At 19.7% G+C, this 17,464-nt stretch overlaps 6 protein-coding genes across 6 annotated transcripts; 3 read left to right on the top strand and 3 right to left on the bottom strand. All coding sequences in view use genetic code 6, as the record gives it.

The window, feature by feature from the left end:
• Positions 1–1,352: 1,352 nt before the first annotated feature.
• TTHERM_00251080 (hypothetical protein) lies at positions 1,353–2,258 on the bottom strand (the record flags this gene model as incomplete). The annotated part of the gene is made up of 1 exon (XM_001019058.2): positions 1,353–2,258. Exon 1 carries the CDS (start codon positions 2,154–2,156, stop codon positions 1,353–1,355), a length of 804 nt encoding a protein of 267 aa, XP_001019058.1. The 5' UTR covers positions 2,157–2,258.
• A 1,933-nt stretch (positions 2,259–4,191) lies between these two features.
• On the bottom strand, positions 4,192–5,192 carry TTHERM_000251079 (kinase domain protein; the record flags this gene model as incomplete). Its single annotated transcript, XM_012798377.1, has 7 exons — positions 4,192–4,273; positions 4,325–4,414; positions 4,466–4,555; positions 4,622–4,711; positions 4,806–4,895; positions 4,950–4,999; positions 5,055–5,192. 7 exons carry the CDS (start codon positions 5,190–5,192, stop codon positions 4,192–4,194), a joined length of 630 nt encoding a protein of 209 aa, XP_012653831.1.
• An 872-nt stretch (positions 5,193–6,064) lies between these two features.
• Positions 6,065–6,641, top strand: TTHERM_00251060 (EF-1 guanine nucleotide exchange domain protein; the record flags this gene model as incomplete). The annotated part of the gene is made up of 2 exons (XM_001019056.1): positions 6,065–6,109; positions 6,174–6,641. 2 exons carry the CDS (start codon positions 6,065–6,067, stop codon positions 6,639–6,641), a joined length of 513 nt encoding a protein of 170 aa, XP_001019056.1.
• A 410-nt stretch (positions 6,642–7,051) lies between these two features.
• Positions 7,052–9,189, top strand: TTHERM_00251050 (kinase domain protein; the record flags this gene model as incomplete). Its single annotated transcript, XM_001019055.2, has 11 exons — positions 7,052–7,162; positions 7,214–7,263; positions 7,361–7,450; positions 7,522–7,611; positions 7,885–7,974; positions 8,072–8,161; positions 8,239–8,328; positions 8,430–8,519; positions 8,633–8,725; positions 8,815–8,904; positions 9,099–9,189. The coding sequence occupies 11 exons, from the start codon at positions 7,052–7,054 to the stop codon at positions 9,187–9,189; spliced, it is 975 nt and encodes a 324-aa protein (XP_001019055.2).
• An 834-nt stretch (positions 9,190–10,023) lies between these two features.
• TTHERM_000251049 (hypothetical protein) lies at positions 10,024–11,277 on the top strand (the record flags this gene model as incomplete). The annotated part of the gene is made up of 8 exons (XM_012798376.1): positions 10,024–10,137; positions 10,202–10,251; positions 10,331–10,408; positions 10,463–10,552; positions 10,686–10,790; positions 10,846–10,932; positions 10,984–11,109; positions 11,166–11,277. The coding sequence occupies 8 exons, from the start codon at positions 10,024–10,026 to the stop codon at positions 11,275–11,277; spliced, it is 762 nt and encodes a 253-aa protein (XP_012653830.1).
• A 1,653-nt stretch (positions 11,278–12,930) lies between these two features.
• On the bottom strand, positions 12,931–17,313 carry TTHERM_00251020 (kinase domain protein; the record flags this gene model as incomplete). Its single annotated transcript, XM_001019052.2, has 3 exons — positions 16,768–17,313; positions 13,389–16,699; positions 12,931–13,327 (listed from the first exon to the last, which is right to left on the bottom strand). Exons 1-3 carry the CDS (start codon positions 17,167–17,169, stop codon positions 12,931–12,933), a joined length of 4,110 nt encoding a protein of 1,369 aa, XP_001019052.2. The 5' UTR covers positions 17,170–17,313.
• Positions 17,314–17,464: the final 151 nt, after the last annotated feature.

The following is a 17,464-nucleotide window of genomic DNA, read 5'->3' as shown; positions in this document are numbered from 1 at the left end:
GAACACTAGATCCATTACTAGAAATATTTATTGCATTAAAATTTTGGGTCATCATAGAAAAAATTTGATTAATTAATTAGCATTTGTCAAAATCATTTAATAAAAGAATGGAGGGATTTGATCAGTTTTAATTAGAATTAACAAATTGATTAATGAGTCTATCATTCAATATTTATCTTTTGTAATAAGATACCCCCTCCACTCGTTTGGAATATATAAATTGAGCTTTTGAAGAATTTATCTTTTTTATAATTTTATCTTGTAATTGAATAATTAATTATATTCTTCTTAATCTATTCTATTTATTGTATAGTGTAAGACTCTCTTTCAGTTGGATAATGAATTAAATAAAATTCATATTAATTTAAAATTGACTCAAACGCAATTAATTTCATTTAACATTTCAGAATAATTTATTTCAGTATTTTTAAAATTAGCATTTTATTTATTGATCCATTAGCTGATATTTTTATACATCAGTTCAGTAACTTTTTTATAAGTTTGATTATTAACATTACTGCTTAATGAACTTATTTATTTATTGTTAAATATTGATTTTTGTATTTATAGTCAAAATTTATTAATAATTAAATAGATGATATATTTTTTGATTTTATTGCAATTAAATTATGTAAACATAAATTATATTTAAAAATTATTTTTTAATCTTTTTGTTGCTTGAATAATAATATCATAGAGTTTTTTCATAATTTTTTAAATATTAATTTATATAACTCCTATATTTATTTACATCTACTGTATAATAAATAATAATTCTATCTAAATAAAAATTTTAACTCTTCATTTAAAAAATGAATAAATCTATTAAATTTTCAAAAAATTTGATCGTTATTCTATTTTTATATTTTAATATAACCCTAATTAAAAATATCTTCATCAATTTTTTTAAAAATATTTAAAATGAAATTATTTATTGAGTTATCTTATTATAAATTATTTATACAATTTTTTTATTAATAGAAATTAGTTCAGTATCAAATATGCTAATATGCTGATATTATTAATTAAATCCTATTATTGAAATATAAATTAATAATTTTTAATTTGCTATTAAATAATTAATAAAATATTTATTATGTAAATAAATATTATTCAAATTATTGTTCAATAAATTATTATTTGATTGCATTAATTCTAATATCCATACGATTTTTAGTAATTAATTATGGATGAATTAATTGATAGATCCTAAAATAAAAAGAAAAATTAAATTAATAAACCTTAAAAAAAAACTCAAGATCATAAAAACATATAAGCTCAATCTACTATATAATTATTTATCTTAATTCTTTACAATTATAAATCTATTTATATATGCTTATTCAAATTCTTCACTTTTTGTTATTACTTCCGTTGTTGTTATAGTTATTATTGCCATCATTGTTTCCATTATTATCTTAGCTACCATTTCCATTGTTGTCATTGTTGTTATTTTTACTGTTGTTTCCATTATGGCTAAGGTTTCCACTGTTATTGCCATTATTATTATTGTCCTAAGATCCGTTTCCATTATTGTTGTTATCATTGTTTCCATTGTTCTTATTGCTATTGTTTCCGTTATTATTGTTGTTATTGTTGTTGTCGTTATTGTTGTTATTGTTATTATTGTTGCTATTGTTGTTATTATTATTGTTGTTGTTATTGTTATTATTATTGTTGCTATCAATAATAATAGTATTGTTACTATCAATATTCAAACCATTATTGTTATTACTATGAATTTAATTGTTACTGTTGTTGTTATCATTGTAGTTACCTTTATTGTTTCCATTGTTTTTATTATCGCTGCTACCATTGTTGTTGTTATAGCTGCCATTACCATTGTCATCAACTTGTTATTTTTCAGCTGCTGCTTTTTCTTTTTTTTTACCACAATCGTTTTGTTCCTAACCACCATGTAGCATACGCTATTATTAATTGAGATTCAACAGCTTTACTAGGATTTCAGGATCAATATCATTTTCATATGCAAATAAGAAAAGTTAGAGTTAAGCTTAAGTTCTAGAAAGATAGGTAATTTATTCCTTCAATTCAATCAAGCTCTCAAGAAGCATGTTAGTTTAATAGCGGTATCTTTAGCATGATACCACACTAAGGGAGAGTAATAAAGCTATAAAGAAAATTCCTTTGTTCATTTTACTTTGATTGAGTTAGTTAAATCCAGAATTAATTTTTTATTATATTTAATTTTTATAAAAAGAATTAAAGGTAGTTAGTTAGGTAGAATTTAAAAGGCACAATTTTTATTATTTTTTTTGTGGTGATTTAGTGTTGAGCTAATTTTGAATTAAGATTTACAAATTTAATTTATTTTTACAATAAAATCGCCAAATAAAATATCCCTTTTATAAATTAATAAAAGTGAAAATGTGAATAAAATAAATATTATCTTATTAAAATATAAAAAAACATTTAAAAATATTAAATGAATAACAAAAAATAGTTGTTCTAATTAATTTTGTTAATTGAGTAATAATAAAAAAAGAAAATACTCTGAAATAAAAAGTAAATAAATTCTGATTTTCAGAGCTAATTTAACTTAAAAAAACAAAAATCATTTTTATGAATAAATAAAATCTGTATTTTCTAAAAAAAGGTGAATTAAAATTCATAAAAAATACAAATGTACAAAAACAAACTCCCATTTAATATAAAATATATCATAAAAAACATATTTTTTGTAAAATTTAAAAAAAAAAGTAATATACTGGTTACAATATTTGAAATTATAAAATTAATCTGGGAATCTAACGTCATTTGAGAAGAAAGTTTAAAATATATATTTTACCTTGAAAAGTAATAATTTAAAGTTCTAATTACTTCAAATATATAATAAGTTTAATATGTTTAATATAATTAAATATGATTGCTTGAGTAAGTAAGAAAATTAATAACTTAAATTTTTCTTTTTTATTTAATTTTCAAACTTATAATATATCGCTTAATAAATTAGACTATTGAGTGAAGCCAAAAAAAAAAATAAATTGCCATATATAAATGTAATATCTGCTTTTCTTCAAGAATTAGATAAAAATAATTTATTTTGAAATAATAAATTAAAGATATTTAACAAAAATAAAATAATTTTTACACTTCTTAGAAATAAAAGAATTTCTTTGTTATTAATATGTATTATTATAACTTAATTATTCTTTGAAATATTACTATATAATGTATCTTGAGTTTACTAAAATTATAAATTTTATTCTATCAAATTAAGTATTTTTTAAAATAGATTAATTATTTATCAAATAATACTAATTAATCAATTAACAATCAGAATTACATTATTGTTTATATAACTATCAAATTAGATAACGTTAATTTCTATAATAATAATACTATATAAGTGAGTAAGGTCTCAAAAAACATAATTATATCCAAATTTTTAATGATGACCTCTTAATATTTGTTTTTGAATATCCAATTACTAAGCTCTGAATAATTTTCTTGTTCTAAATTAAAAATATTATAAGTGGTAGAAAAGCTCTTTATATTGGCTACTTTTGGCTTAAAAAATGCCGAAGTAATTAAAAATATTTTAATAAATTATACATTAAAATATATTTTAAAATTTTATTATTTCATTTACACATAAAAATGTTAGAATATTTACTAAATAATAAAGATGAAAAAAAATTTTTTTTTTAGAAATTAAAAAATTTTGATTGAAATTTAATTTGTAAGTTAAAAAAAAGTTAAGATAATTTCAATTTATAATAACTAAATGAATTTTAAGTAAAGTCTATTCTTATTTTTATTTTTCCAAATAAATTTTATAAAAAAAAATTTTATTTTAAAAGTTTTAAATGATTTTATTATTTGAACTTCTTATTTATTCATTTGGTTTGACGATATACTTTTTCTTTTAAATTCTCTAAATACTAATATACTTAAGAATATGTTTTCAAAATAAATAAGAAACATATGTCTTTTCTTATTTTTTACATTTAAATAAAGTAGAAATATATATTTATAAATAACTTGATTAATTTTTTTAACTTTATGTATGTATTAATAGATATTTATTTATTTATTAATAAAAAAAGGTAATTGTTTTGAATAGATAACAAAAATTAAAAGTTTTACTTATAAATATTTGATAGTAAATAACTAATATTAGTTGGTAAATAAATTAATTACATAAATTATTGAATATTAAAATAATTATCAATTTTTTATTATCTTCTAGACAAGTCTAATCATCTTTGTTATTTTTTACTTTAAACGGATTATTTCCCCTTTATTATATCTTATATTAATTTTAATGGTGAGATTAAAAACAATAAAGATTTTAAAATACTCAATAATTAGTTGCAAATTTGATATCTTATTGCAATTTCTTAAACCATTTCCTAGAGCAATAAAGCTTTAACTTAAAACCTTGTTTTGACTATTAATTTTCATTAAAAATCTTTTTAATTTATAAAATTGAATTAATTACCTTATATCAATTTTTAGAATTGAAAGATTTTTACATTTAGATAGATTTTCTACCAAATTAGTAATTCCAAATAATCCTATTTAGTTTTAGCTAAAATATTATAAATTTAAATTTAATTTAAATAAACAAATAAATAATTTTCAAATTAAATTTAACCTTAAATCTAAGCTAAGTGAAACTAACTAATCACAAGACACTAAACTTAATGATATAAATGAGATACTTTATGCTCCTAATTTATTGTTGCTAAATTTTATTAATATTAATTGTAATTAAAAATTAAATTAGATATTTTTTTTTGTTTTTTTAATGAATATCATTAAATTTAAACAAGATTTACCTCAAATTGAGTTCTAAAGCTTATAAATTTAAACAACCTAAAAGTTTTTGAGCAATTTATTAAGATGCCTTTTACTCAATAGAATTTCCTCTTTTTATTTAATGCATAAAAAAAATATATTTTAACAAAAATGGTAAAGTTTACCTTAGATGAACCATTATTTTATCATAGCTACTTAATTCAGTTTACTTAAACTTTTTATTATAGAATCAATTAAATTACAATTAAATTGAGAAAAAATAATTTTACTTATTTATAGCTTTTAATAAGCATTCTTTAAATGGATTTATTTTTATCTTACTTAAGATTTTTACTCTGAAAAGATGTTATAAAAATTATTAAAAGTTCAAATCTAAAAAATTTTATATAAATTTAAATATATTACATAAAAAATTGTTAGAAAAATGATTGGATTATTATTGGTGCTTTTTATACTCTCATCCTTTCATCAAAAAAGCAAAAAATATTATTTCAATGGTGAATTTTAAAAATCTTTAGATAAATTATTTATTCATAAATACATCAAAAATAATAATTTACTTACCTAAATATGTTATGGACTGACTACATTTACTTTTACTTGCTGATAGTTATAAAATGAATTTTAAAAATAATTTAGATGATGAATTTTATACTTTAAACAATTATTTTTCAAAATATCTTTAGAGATAAAACAAAAAATCTTTTAAGAATTATTCACTGATTATAATGATAGAAGGTTTATTTTAATTTAGAAAGAACTAATAAATAAATGAGTTAATAAAAAAACAAAATAATTACTTTATATAAAATATAAGCATAATAAATAATATTAGTAGTTTTTAGATTCTCTTCTTTTACATGTAAAGAATTTAGCAAAATATTATTTTGTTTTATTAAATAAAAATGAATTAAACATTTTATATTTTGTTGATAAAATTTATCTATAATAAATAGCAATACTATTATGTTTTATAAGTAAATTTAATCATTGAAACAAGAATAAAAAAAAGTTTAAGTTAATTTCAATTATTTTATTTATCAAAGTAATTTCATCTTAATTTTTTACTATTAAAATATTTTTAAAAATATATTTATTTTAAATAATTATTTTTTATAACTTTTTTAGGAATAATTTACTCAAACTATAATTTGAAAAGTATTTTTATGCTTGAATTTAATTATAATTATTTTTTATTTGATTACTAGTTGATATCATAAAAAATTAAAATCAAATTTCAATTTACATTTTAACATAAAAGATATATATTAGCTTCAATATGGAAATCAATAAAACATTCTTAGAATAGCTTAATCAATAAAAAGTACTTATAATTCCTTTTCATTCATTCATACTTATTTTTTAAATATTTTCATCAAACTAAATAGAAAAATAAAAACACTTTTGAACTGAACGAATCAGATGACGATATCGATAGTTGTCCATTTGATACAGCAAACAATAATTAAAATGCTCAGTAAGTAAAAGAAGTAATTCGATCAGATTCTCTAACCTTTTTAGATGATTTTGAATCTAAAAAATCAAAGGATTCAGTACCAAAAGTATCCTATAAACCAACAGGTAGCTCAGCTAAAAGCTTAATAGTATTAGAAGTAAAGCCTTATAGCGGAGAACTAAACTTAATCTCTTTTTCTGATCAAATTTTCGATAAAGTTAAAATAGAAGGATTGGTGTGGAATAGAGAAGTAAAAATATTACCTATCTCTTTTAGTTTGAAAAAAATATAAGTAAGATGTGTAATTGAAGATGATAAAGTTATTGTAGATGATTTAATAGATTAAATAATAATATTAGAAGACGTATTTGTTGATATCATATCATTTACTAAGGTTTGAAAAGATTGAGCTAAATAAATAAATATATTCTAGCTAGTTAATGCCAAAGTAGAAACTATATAAAATTGATTTTTTTTAAACATTAAAATAAAATAATTACTTAGTATATTAATTATTTTGATTCTACATTTTAATTATTTTCATATTTCATACATTTTATATACAATTAGCACATATTTATGTAATATTTTCATATAATTGTTTTTCTTAGAGTCATTTCTACTTTTGTTTTAAAATACATTCTCAATATCTACTTGAATGATTTATTTTAGTATCCACTTTAGTGATATAATAAAGAAGAATTTATTATTATTATTTTATTAGAAATAAGCAAAAATTTATTATTAATCAACTTAGAGAGTGAGAAGAATTTTTACAAATATTTTATGCACTTTATTACATTTTTTTCTATGTAAAATTTCATATTTTGTTTATAAATTAAAAAATATATAAATAAATAAATACAATTAATTCTTTCATAAATGTCAAACTAGGTCAAAATATTCAAGCAATTATAAATTGTAAAAAAGTTATAATGAGATATAAATTGACTTAATTAACTTTAAAAATAGTTTACAAAATCTAATTTTACTAATCACTTTCATCTCGAATTGATTTTAAGGTCAGCTCAATTTATTTATTTATTTAAATTTTAAAAAATTATTTTAAAAACCTAATTAAATTTCTAATAAATAAAATGTTTCAATTTATTTTAAAAGAGATAGTAAGATTGATGAGTACAAAGCTATTAACTTAGGAGAGGCTTTAGGTAAATGTGTAAATCTAATCACTTTAACTTTGGATTTGAGGTAGATTATTGATACTAATTTTTATTATTATTTAATTTGATCATAAATATAATATAACAATATAAAATTAGTTATAACAAAATTCGTGATGTAGGAATAGCAGGCATAGTTAAAGATATTAAAAATTGTTCAAATCTAACTACTTTGAATATTTATTTAAGGTAATTTTTTAGATATAAGATATGCAATTTATTTTTAAAGAAAATATTATTACACCCTCTTAATATAAAATTTATAAATTATTATTTAATTAATAATTAAAATAATTTTTTAAGTAGGGTGTTTGCTTACATTTTATGTGAATAAGCTATTTTATATAGATAATAATTATTGGTTTAATTTAATCTTTCAGTAATAATAAAAAATATTTTTGAGAATTAATTCAAATAATTCCATCATTATCTTTTTCTTTATTATAATATTATGATGCTTAGAGATACAAACATCATGAAAGAAGGAGCGGCTTTATTGGGTATCGGTTTGGGAAGTTGTAAAACCCTCATTAGCTTGACATTAAATTTAAAGTATTTACAAATTAATTTTAGCAATTTTAACATCAATCAAATTATAAAAGTTTTAAAGCTTTAAATAATCTTAAAATTAATTAAAATTATAATTTAGGAGAAATAATATTTGCAATGAAGGTGCTTAAAATTTGATTAATGGTTTATCTAATTGCTAAAACCTTAAAAGCTTAACTCTTATTTTGATGTCAGTTTATTTTTATAATTTCTATTAATTTAACAAATTATTTATAAAATGCATTCAAAATACATTTAAAATTATAGGGAAAATAATATTTCAGGTTCAGAAGAATTTAACATAGGCTAAGGACTAAGAAAACTAAAAAAGTTATTGGATTTAACATTATTGCTAAAGTAAAATTATATTTTACATAAATGATTTAATTTATTATTGCTTTTAATATTATTAAAAATAAGAAATAATAGTCCTTTAATTTAAATCAATTTTATTTTAGAAGTAATAAAATAGGAAACAAAGGATCAACTGATTTAGCTGAAGAATTAGCAAATTTTTAGCACCTTTAGCATTTAAACCTTTAATTACAGTTAACCAATTTAAATTTGAAGTTGCATTATACAAATTAATATATTTATTTGTGAAAAATTAAATTTATCTTAAAATTCAAAATAACTTCAATATTTTTCATATAAACTAAAGAGAAAACAATATAAATAACCAAGGGTTATCTAGATTAGGATTTGCATTGAAGTTATGTTAAGATTTAAAAACCTTAAACTTAGATTTATCCAAGTAAATTATTTGTAATTCAACATTTTTAAAATATTGATTTATTATCTAAGTTTTTTTTACATAAAAAAATTTTATTCATATAATTTTAGTAATGATAATATTGATGAATCAGGTTCTATTGATTTGGTTTATGGAATTAGAAACTGTTCTAATATTTAATATTTGGCTCTGATATTATCGTATGAAAGAAAATTTTGATATTTTTTATTAATAATAATATGAAATAAAAATAAATTATAATGAATATAATTATTTATTTTAAGAAAGAATTATATAAATAAAATGTAATTTATGAATCATTTTTATTTCATAATTATTTATTAAATAAAATAAAACAGATAGATTTTATTTTTTTACTAATTATTTTATTAAGAAAAAATAAAATAGGAGCAGTAGAAAAAAAGCTTTTAAATAAAAAATTTGATAAAATGACAAGATTAGTAAAAAAAGAATTAAAACTATGATGAAAATGATAAAAGAAACACTAATTTTATAATTAGAAATTTAATATTTTAAGTAAATTTAAGTAAATTTAGGTGTTTCAAATTTTTGTATTTTTAAAATTGGCAAAAAATATTAGATTCATTTACTTTGTTTGTTTGTTTAATCATTATGGCAGGATAAAATTTTTATATTTTAATTAATTTTGGGTTCAGTGTTTGGTATTAGAAATAAAAAATTTATACTTATTTGAGTATTTGAAAATTATTTTACCTTAATTTTACATTAAATATCCTCAATACATACATACATACATACATACATACATACATACATACATACATACATACATACATACATACTCTAAATACTCATTAATTAATTAGGACAAGACAAATAAAATCACTTTTTTTAAATAAATTTGGCCTTTTCTACTTAAAAAAAAAAGTGTTTATTAAACTCAATGTTAATATATGAGGAACTATGGTATTATTTAATTCTAAAAATTTAATATTATAAATTCATTTACCGTCTTTTGAATGTAAAACTTAAAATAAAAAATTTTTTATTTGAAAGATATCAATTTATTGTTTAATAATTTTTTTGTTTTTTTAAAGCTTTTTAATTGCTGGATGGATTTAACTTATTTATGAAGTAATTATTTAAAAATTTATTAAAGAAAATAATCCAACTAAGTTTAATAAAATGGGAAATGAAAAATCAAGACCAACATAAATTGATAATCGTAAAAGCTTATTAAAAGATATTAATTATTTTATCAAAGTATACAAAATAACTATCTTTTTTTTTTAAAAAATTTATTAAATAATATTTTTATTTAACTAATTCTAGAATAAATGGAAGTGAAGCAAAATAAAAATTAATTTTTTTATTAGTAATTTATTTAACAAATTAAAGAGTCTGTAATAGTATAAAAATACGTATTGATAGAGCTAAAAGAATCTGGTGAAGTACAAAATTAATGTTAATAAAATAAACAGAAATAAAAATTGTTAAAAAATATTTTTTAAATAGTTAAAAAACAAGGATTTTAATGATATAAATTTAATTAAGATAGAGCCAAAGTAAATTAATTAATTAACTATCTAACTAACTTAGCCTTTTAATTTATTTATAAAATAATTTTTTAAATATATTAATTAGTTTCCATATTTATTATAAATAACTGAATAACTGTTTTACTAGGTGTTCAAATTTAGTCTACTTGAGATTAAATTTATTGTAAAAAAAATTATGAATTTTAATTTTTAATATTAATTATTAAATAAAATGAAGCAATTAATGCAATAAAGACTAAGATGCTATTGATTTATTCAAATCCTTGAATTAATGTAAAAGTATTACTCATTTTGAACTAAATATTTAGTAAATAATTATTATCAATCAAAAAGTTGTTCATTATTTAATTTGATAATTATTAAAAATTCTTTCTTATTTATTACAATTAGCTTCTTTTTTTAATCTATCGAATCAAAATTAAAATAATTTTTCAAAAAAGGAATAGTAATCCTTATAACGGATGCGTTCAAGACTTTGGCATTTTAAAATTGGCAGAAACTCTATCTTCACTTCAAAATATTTAATTTTTGAACCTAGCCATAAGGTTAATACATCTAAAATGACTATTTAATCTTCTTATATTTCATAAATCTATAAAGTTAATTCATAAAAGGAGCCACAGTAAGCTGTTTAGGAAAAGCAATATTAAAACTAACAAAATTAAAAAATTTAATTTTAGATTTTGGGTAATAAATAAATAAAGTTTTAAATATTTAAATAACTAAAAATAATTATAGACATCATCCATTTGATGATTTAGTTGTAAAATATGATGAATCTGAAGAACACATAAATGGATTTATATTATGCTTCAAAGAAATATTAAAATGTTCATAATTGAAAACAATCGAATTATGTCTTGAGTAAATTTTTTAATTTTATTTACAAAATTAAGATATTACTTATTAAATTAAAATAGCTACCTTAATCCGATAAGTGAAATAAAAAATATAATTTATAAATGTAAATAAATTGCCTCATTGAAATATATAAGTTACGAAGTCCGCATGTACCAAAGCAAATTTTTTTGAGGAATTAATTAAATATTCATGTTGTAAATTTTATTTAGTAACAACTGTAACTTCTCATTGATTAAAACAAAATTACATAAGACCAATTTATGATATTTAAAAACTATAATTTAGGATGTAATTTTTATTTTTTATCGTAAAATATAAAAAAAATAGTAATATGCATTATTATTATTGAAACATTAATAATTTTTTATTTAAAAACTTAGCCTAATTAATATCTAGAGGTTGCCATACCACTATTTTTTAATTAGGCGTTTAGCTATAATTTAACTGACATATTTATTTAACTATTTCTATCTTATTTATTTATTATATTTTATAGTATGGAAAATATTGAAAAAATTTCTAAAAAATGATTGAAATTAAAATAAAAACATACTTTATAATATAAATCAATAAATTTAACAATCAATAATAATTTTTTATTTAAAGAAAATTAAAAAAAAAGCAAAAAATAAGTTTAATCTTTTATTTTATAACTATTTGACAAGTAAGTTTTTTTGTTTTAGTTAGTAGGTTAATCATTTAGTTAGTTAGTTAGTTAGTTAGTTAGTTAGTTAGTTAGTTAGTTAGTTAGTTAGTTAGTTAGTTAGTTAGTTAGTTAGTTAGTTATTTTATTCTGATAAATTGTATATATTATATAAATTCATTTAACACTTAGTTATTAAGAAGAACTTTTGTTGTTTTAATCATTTAATTTTTTAATAGGTCTATTCTTTAGTGTAGAATTCTTTTGAGTTTTTTCCCTCTCATTTATCTCATCATTCTTATTAGAAAAATCATAAATAATTTCTTCGTACGAATTATTTTAACTGTAATTGCCTTAGATATTCCTTAAATCATATTTTTCTTATTCAATAATTATATTTTAAAATTTATCTTTATTTGGATACTACTATAATATTAAATTCAAATTATTGTTACTTGAATAATTTCCTATGGAGCTATTATTAATACTTTATGTATTTGAGGATAAACTTGAGTTAAAATACATATTTGTCTAATAGCTGCTATTGTTTAATGATGAATTTAATATGCTTTATTGAATTTATTGTTATTAATTACTGTTTTAATTGCTTAAAGAGCTGTTTTAGCTTTTATCAGCAGAGGAAATATCAAACCCAAGAGAACTAACACTACTACTATTATTTTAATTAACAACATTATTTTAAGCTAGTTATGCTTAATCTGGGTTAAAAGAAGTTTAATTTAAAATAATTTATGAATTTCTTAATTGCTCTGAACTTATTTGATTTGAATTCTACTATCCTTCTTATGATATAATATTATTTATTTAATTACTATCATTCAGAACAATGTTTTCATAAGACATATCAGGTGTAGATTGATTGATAGTTCTTCTTTGATTAGTGTTATTTGAATTCACGTTGATATCTGAAATCCTACTTTAGTCTATGGGAGTATTTTAATTTTAGTTACTTGAATTTTAATTTGAATACATGAAAGTCAAATCTACTACAAATTAACTATTTTAAGGTTGTTGTTGGCTTTAAGCTAGAATATTCTAAGAAGTTTGGTTTATACTTGCTTAATTATTATTTAATTATGGAGAGTTGGTGGGAAAACTGTATCCTTGAGTTATATCATTTATGTTTGATGCTTAGTTATTATTAAAACCATTTGAATTTGTCAATTAACTAGTACTAACTATAGATTTATAGGTTGATTCATTTTAGCTTACTAAGGAATTCGGTTATTATTATGTAAGCAAAATGGAAATACCTGACTAATCTGTGCCATTTTCATCTTAATTTGCAGTAATAGCTGAAACATTTAGCTCATTAATTTAGTGTATAAGTTATTATGGAATCTGAGATTATTATTATTAACTTTAGATTTGACTTGATAAGAAATTATTCTACAATATCTTACTATTAGATTTATTATTGATTAAATCTTTAATAAGATATCTAATTTCATCTGTGCACTTGTAAGCTTTAATAATTTTTTCAGAAGTTTCTGTTTAAAATTTAATGATAGATCTCTCAGTTTCTTCAATATGGAAGGCTAGCTCTTCAAACACTTTCTATTTGCAATGATATTTGATTAATTTAATAAAAATATTATTCAAAAGATATTAATCATACGATGTAGCTTTTTCGTTTTCTTTGCTATATTCTGAAAATAAATTTACTAAATTCTCAAAATTAAATTTGTATTTTGTTTTTTAAAGTTCTAAAATTTTGAAATTTTTATTAAAAATGCGAACAATAGTCTCACTGAAATGTTAATCATTAACTTAATTTTCATTAATAAAACATTAATTATAAATCTTAAGTATTCCTACTTTTAAATGTTCGTTTTCTAAGCTGTAAATACTTCTATTTTATTATTCTTTATTTAAGAAAAATGCGCTTACATGTGTATCATTCATTATAGAACTAGAGTTTAGTTAAATTTTTGTTTCAATTAACTTATTGCATTCCTCCATCTTTTGTTTATTGATAATAATGTAGAGCAAACTTTCATAGTGCTTCAATATATCGTGAGACTGTAAGGAAATAAGCATCTGAAAAGTAGGGTCATTTTTGAGATTGAGTAAAAGATTTAGATCGAATTCAACATCTAAATTAAACTTCTTTTTTTAAACAGCTCTTTTTATTGTTTTTTTAACTTTTACATAAAAATCTTAATAATGCAAGACATTTTCTCCTTGGATGTTTTGTTTTTGGCAATCATAAAGTAAATTCATGAAAATCTCAAATTTTTACCACATAAAGTATTTAGCTCTTGATTTGATGGTATCAAGCTAGCAATCAACAACAGTTTATATTAAGTTATTAAAATCTCTACTAAACATATCTTTGAGTTCTTTATGTATATTTTTCGAAATGTAGGATGCTTTTTCATCATTGTCTATTTTTTCTCCTCTAGCAAGCTCGTAAATACAGATTATGAATTAAGTTAAATCAGTGTTTTCATTAATAGGCAAGTTTTTAGATTATTGGTAACTTCTGTAAGGTATGGTTCCATTGCTTGATAAGAAGTAGCTAAAGGTTTAATATAATTCTACTATTCCGAAATCAATCAATATCGGTTCATCTGTTTCTCTCCAAACTATATTTAACAATTTTATGTCTTTGTGTAACATATTGTTATCTTTAAGAACTTCAAATATTTATTCTATTCTTAACATGCATATAAATAAGTCTTTTTTTGTAAATTCTTTCGATTATAATTTAATTTAATTTTAAAATTTTGGGACATAACTAATCCTGTCTTTAGAAAATTAAATAGAAGAAGAAAATGAATTAGATAACCAATTCTCATTTTTACTCTCATTATAAGAAATAGATGAAAGTTCTGAACCAGTAGAATTGTTTCTTTGCCTCTAATCATCACTAGAAGTAAAATTAATATCTTATATTCCAAACTATTCAGAAACTCTCCTTTTCTAGTCGAACACATTAAAATTTTCGTCAATCTGATATGATTTTATAGAAGATATAGAACTAGCCTTACTTCTTGTCATCTGCTCATTTTCTTAGATATAATCATGCTTATCTTAACACCTGAAGTGCTCATTTGATAAAATTTATTTGTAAAGAATAGGATAGTATTCAAGGATGAGAAAAATCTAGTTGTCTTATATAAAATGATAAATATATCTATTAAATGAGTGATATCCTATATTTTTCTAAAATGGAAGATACTTTTGATGCTACTTTTTTCTAAAATAAATACAAATAGCAACTTCTTAAACAAATCTGTAATCATTATAATTAAATTCTTTATTTGTTTTAAAATCAAAGCTGTATACTTTTAAATAAACTTATTTATTTTAAATTTTCATTTTTGTAGTAAAGGCCATCTAATTTTCTCTGTTTTATTACTATCTTATATTTTCTTATTATTATTTAAAATTAAAATAATCATGCCCAAAGACTTTATTAAAAATGTCTTTTTTTTGATCAATTGACTGTTGAATTTCAAGAAAAATATTATTCATTATTTTTCTAATAGAAATTATAGGAATGTCTTTTCTGATATTCAGAGGTAATTTCTCAAAACCTTTTTCTTAAAATCTCATTATAAATTATTGATAAGAGAGATGCCAAAACATTTATTTCTCTTAATTTTAACTTTTCAAGTCTTCTTACAATTCTTCAACAAGATTTTAATAGCATTCTTGTTCTTTTGAATTGTCAGTATAAAATTTTTAAAAGATAAATTCCTAAAGCTATTCCAAGTATAACATATAATTTATATAGCAGCTTTCAGGAGAAAGTATAGATAAACACCTCCAAATATTCAAAAATTCTATTGGCTATTAATTATAAATATATATTTCAGCTAATTATTTAAGATATTTTTGTAAATTGCTTGAATTTTTTAAAGGAATTTATAATTTTTTTTCATCAGTTAAATCTATGTATTTTTCATAGATTGTCTCTTTTTTAAATTTATCTGTGAGTTTTTCATTTTTCATTTGTTCTCTTACTGTATATAAACATGTTTTAAAGCACTCCTACCCTTTATCATAAAAATGAAAACATTTATAAATCTGCTATACACCTAAATCAAATTTAGGATTCATCTTATAGATTAATAAACATTATTTTAAAAGATTTTCCAAGATTTCTATATGAGAATTACCTTGTTCCTGTCTAAAAAACAAATACAATAAAAAAAAATTTTCAAAAAAAGATTGTTCAGTTTCTTTCATTTGTTCTTTCTTTTTTGTATCTTTGACTTATTTTTTAATACCACTAGGTCTTTCAACTGTATTCTAAACACAACAAAACATCTTCATAGGTTATGGCATTAAATTACTTAGGTTTTTTTCAGTTTCATTTATTTCTTCTGATATTTTAGGATATTTTTTATAAAGTAGCTTGAAAAAGAAATGCTTGCATTTAATGTAGTCATAGAATTTGTGATTTTCATCAAAATTTGTTTAACTAAAACCCTTATAGTAGTGATAGCTAAGCATTAGCTTATCATAAAATGAATAATCCTTTACAGATTCGGGTAACTCAAGAATTAATTTGTCAAAAGATTTACACATGTCATATGTTAATATGTAAAGATCATTTTGGCATATATTCTTCAGTACAACAACAATTAGTTAAAAATATGTTAAAAAGTGTTTATCCTCTCCTAAATTTTTTAAACTTTGGTTTAGAAGAATTAACGTATTATTCAACAATTCGTAAAGATATGACTCGACATTCAAATAGAAAGCTGAATTTGAAAAAAAGAAATTTGTAATGGATAGTTTGAACTAATTTATTTGCTAACTGAAATTAATTTTTTTAGTAAAAGGTAGAAGTATTTCATTAATGCATTAATTTGAAAGGTATCCTTCTTTTAAATATCCAATGCATTGATTAATTTAATCTACTACAAATTACTAGACTTTCTACAATTTTAATGCTCTCTTTCTAGTGTTTGGTTTCTATTATAATTATTTTAAAAGCAAATTTATAAATTTATTTTATATTTTTATTCTAAAAATTTATTTACATAATTTTTCAACACAATTTTTTAAAGAAAATAAAATTTCTTTCTCTAGTAGAATTTACTTATTTTTTTTATTTTTAAAATGCTAGAAATTGCCAAAATCTTGGTAACTGCTATAACCTTATTTATTGCGTTCATGACTTTTATCTTAATCCCTTTTTGCTTGCTAATTATACCATCCACATACGCTGATAAAGTTTTACTCTGGTTTTTATCTAGAGGCAATGTACAGCAGTATTCTCTTAAGCTTTTTAGATTAGAAGGACTATGCTAATACCTATTCATTATTCTTTCTTGCAACATACTCTACTCATCATCGTTGAATTTTATATTTTTTCGTATTTATTCTCCAAATTTACTGCCTGCTACTATACTTTTATAGCATAATTGCTTGGAAAGAAACATTTTTGAACCCTATTCTTTGTTAAAAATCTCTACTTCTACTTTTATTTTATTGCTTTAAATTTTGTATGTATTATAAAAATATAAAATAAATTAAGTAGAACTAACTTTTTAAAGTAGTTTTTTTATTGAATAAATTTACCATTAAATTTATTTATTATTTATTCTATGTCTAAAATAAATATTAAAGGAAAAAAACTCCCTTTTATAAATTGACAAATTCTAAAAATAGATAGTTATTAATTTTCTTTCAAATTTTATCTCATAAAAAGCTATGTAGCAAATAATAAAATTAGTA

Source organism: Tetrahymena thermophila, assembly GCF_000189635.1.
Source record: "Tetrahymena thermophila SB210 genomic scaffold scf_8254590, whole genome shotgun sequence".
NCBI classification, from domain to species: domain Eukaryota; phylum Ciliophora; class Oligohymenophorea; order Hymenostomatida; family Tetrahymenidae; genus Tetrahymena; species Tetrahymena thermophila.
Note: the sequence above shows the minus strand (reverse complement) of the source record. Positions and strands in the feature narration are given on the sequence as shown.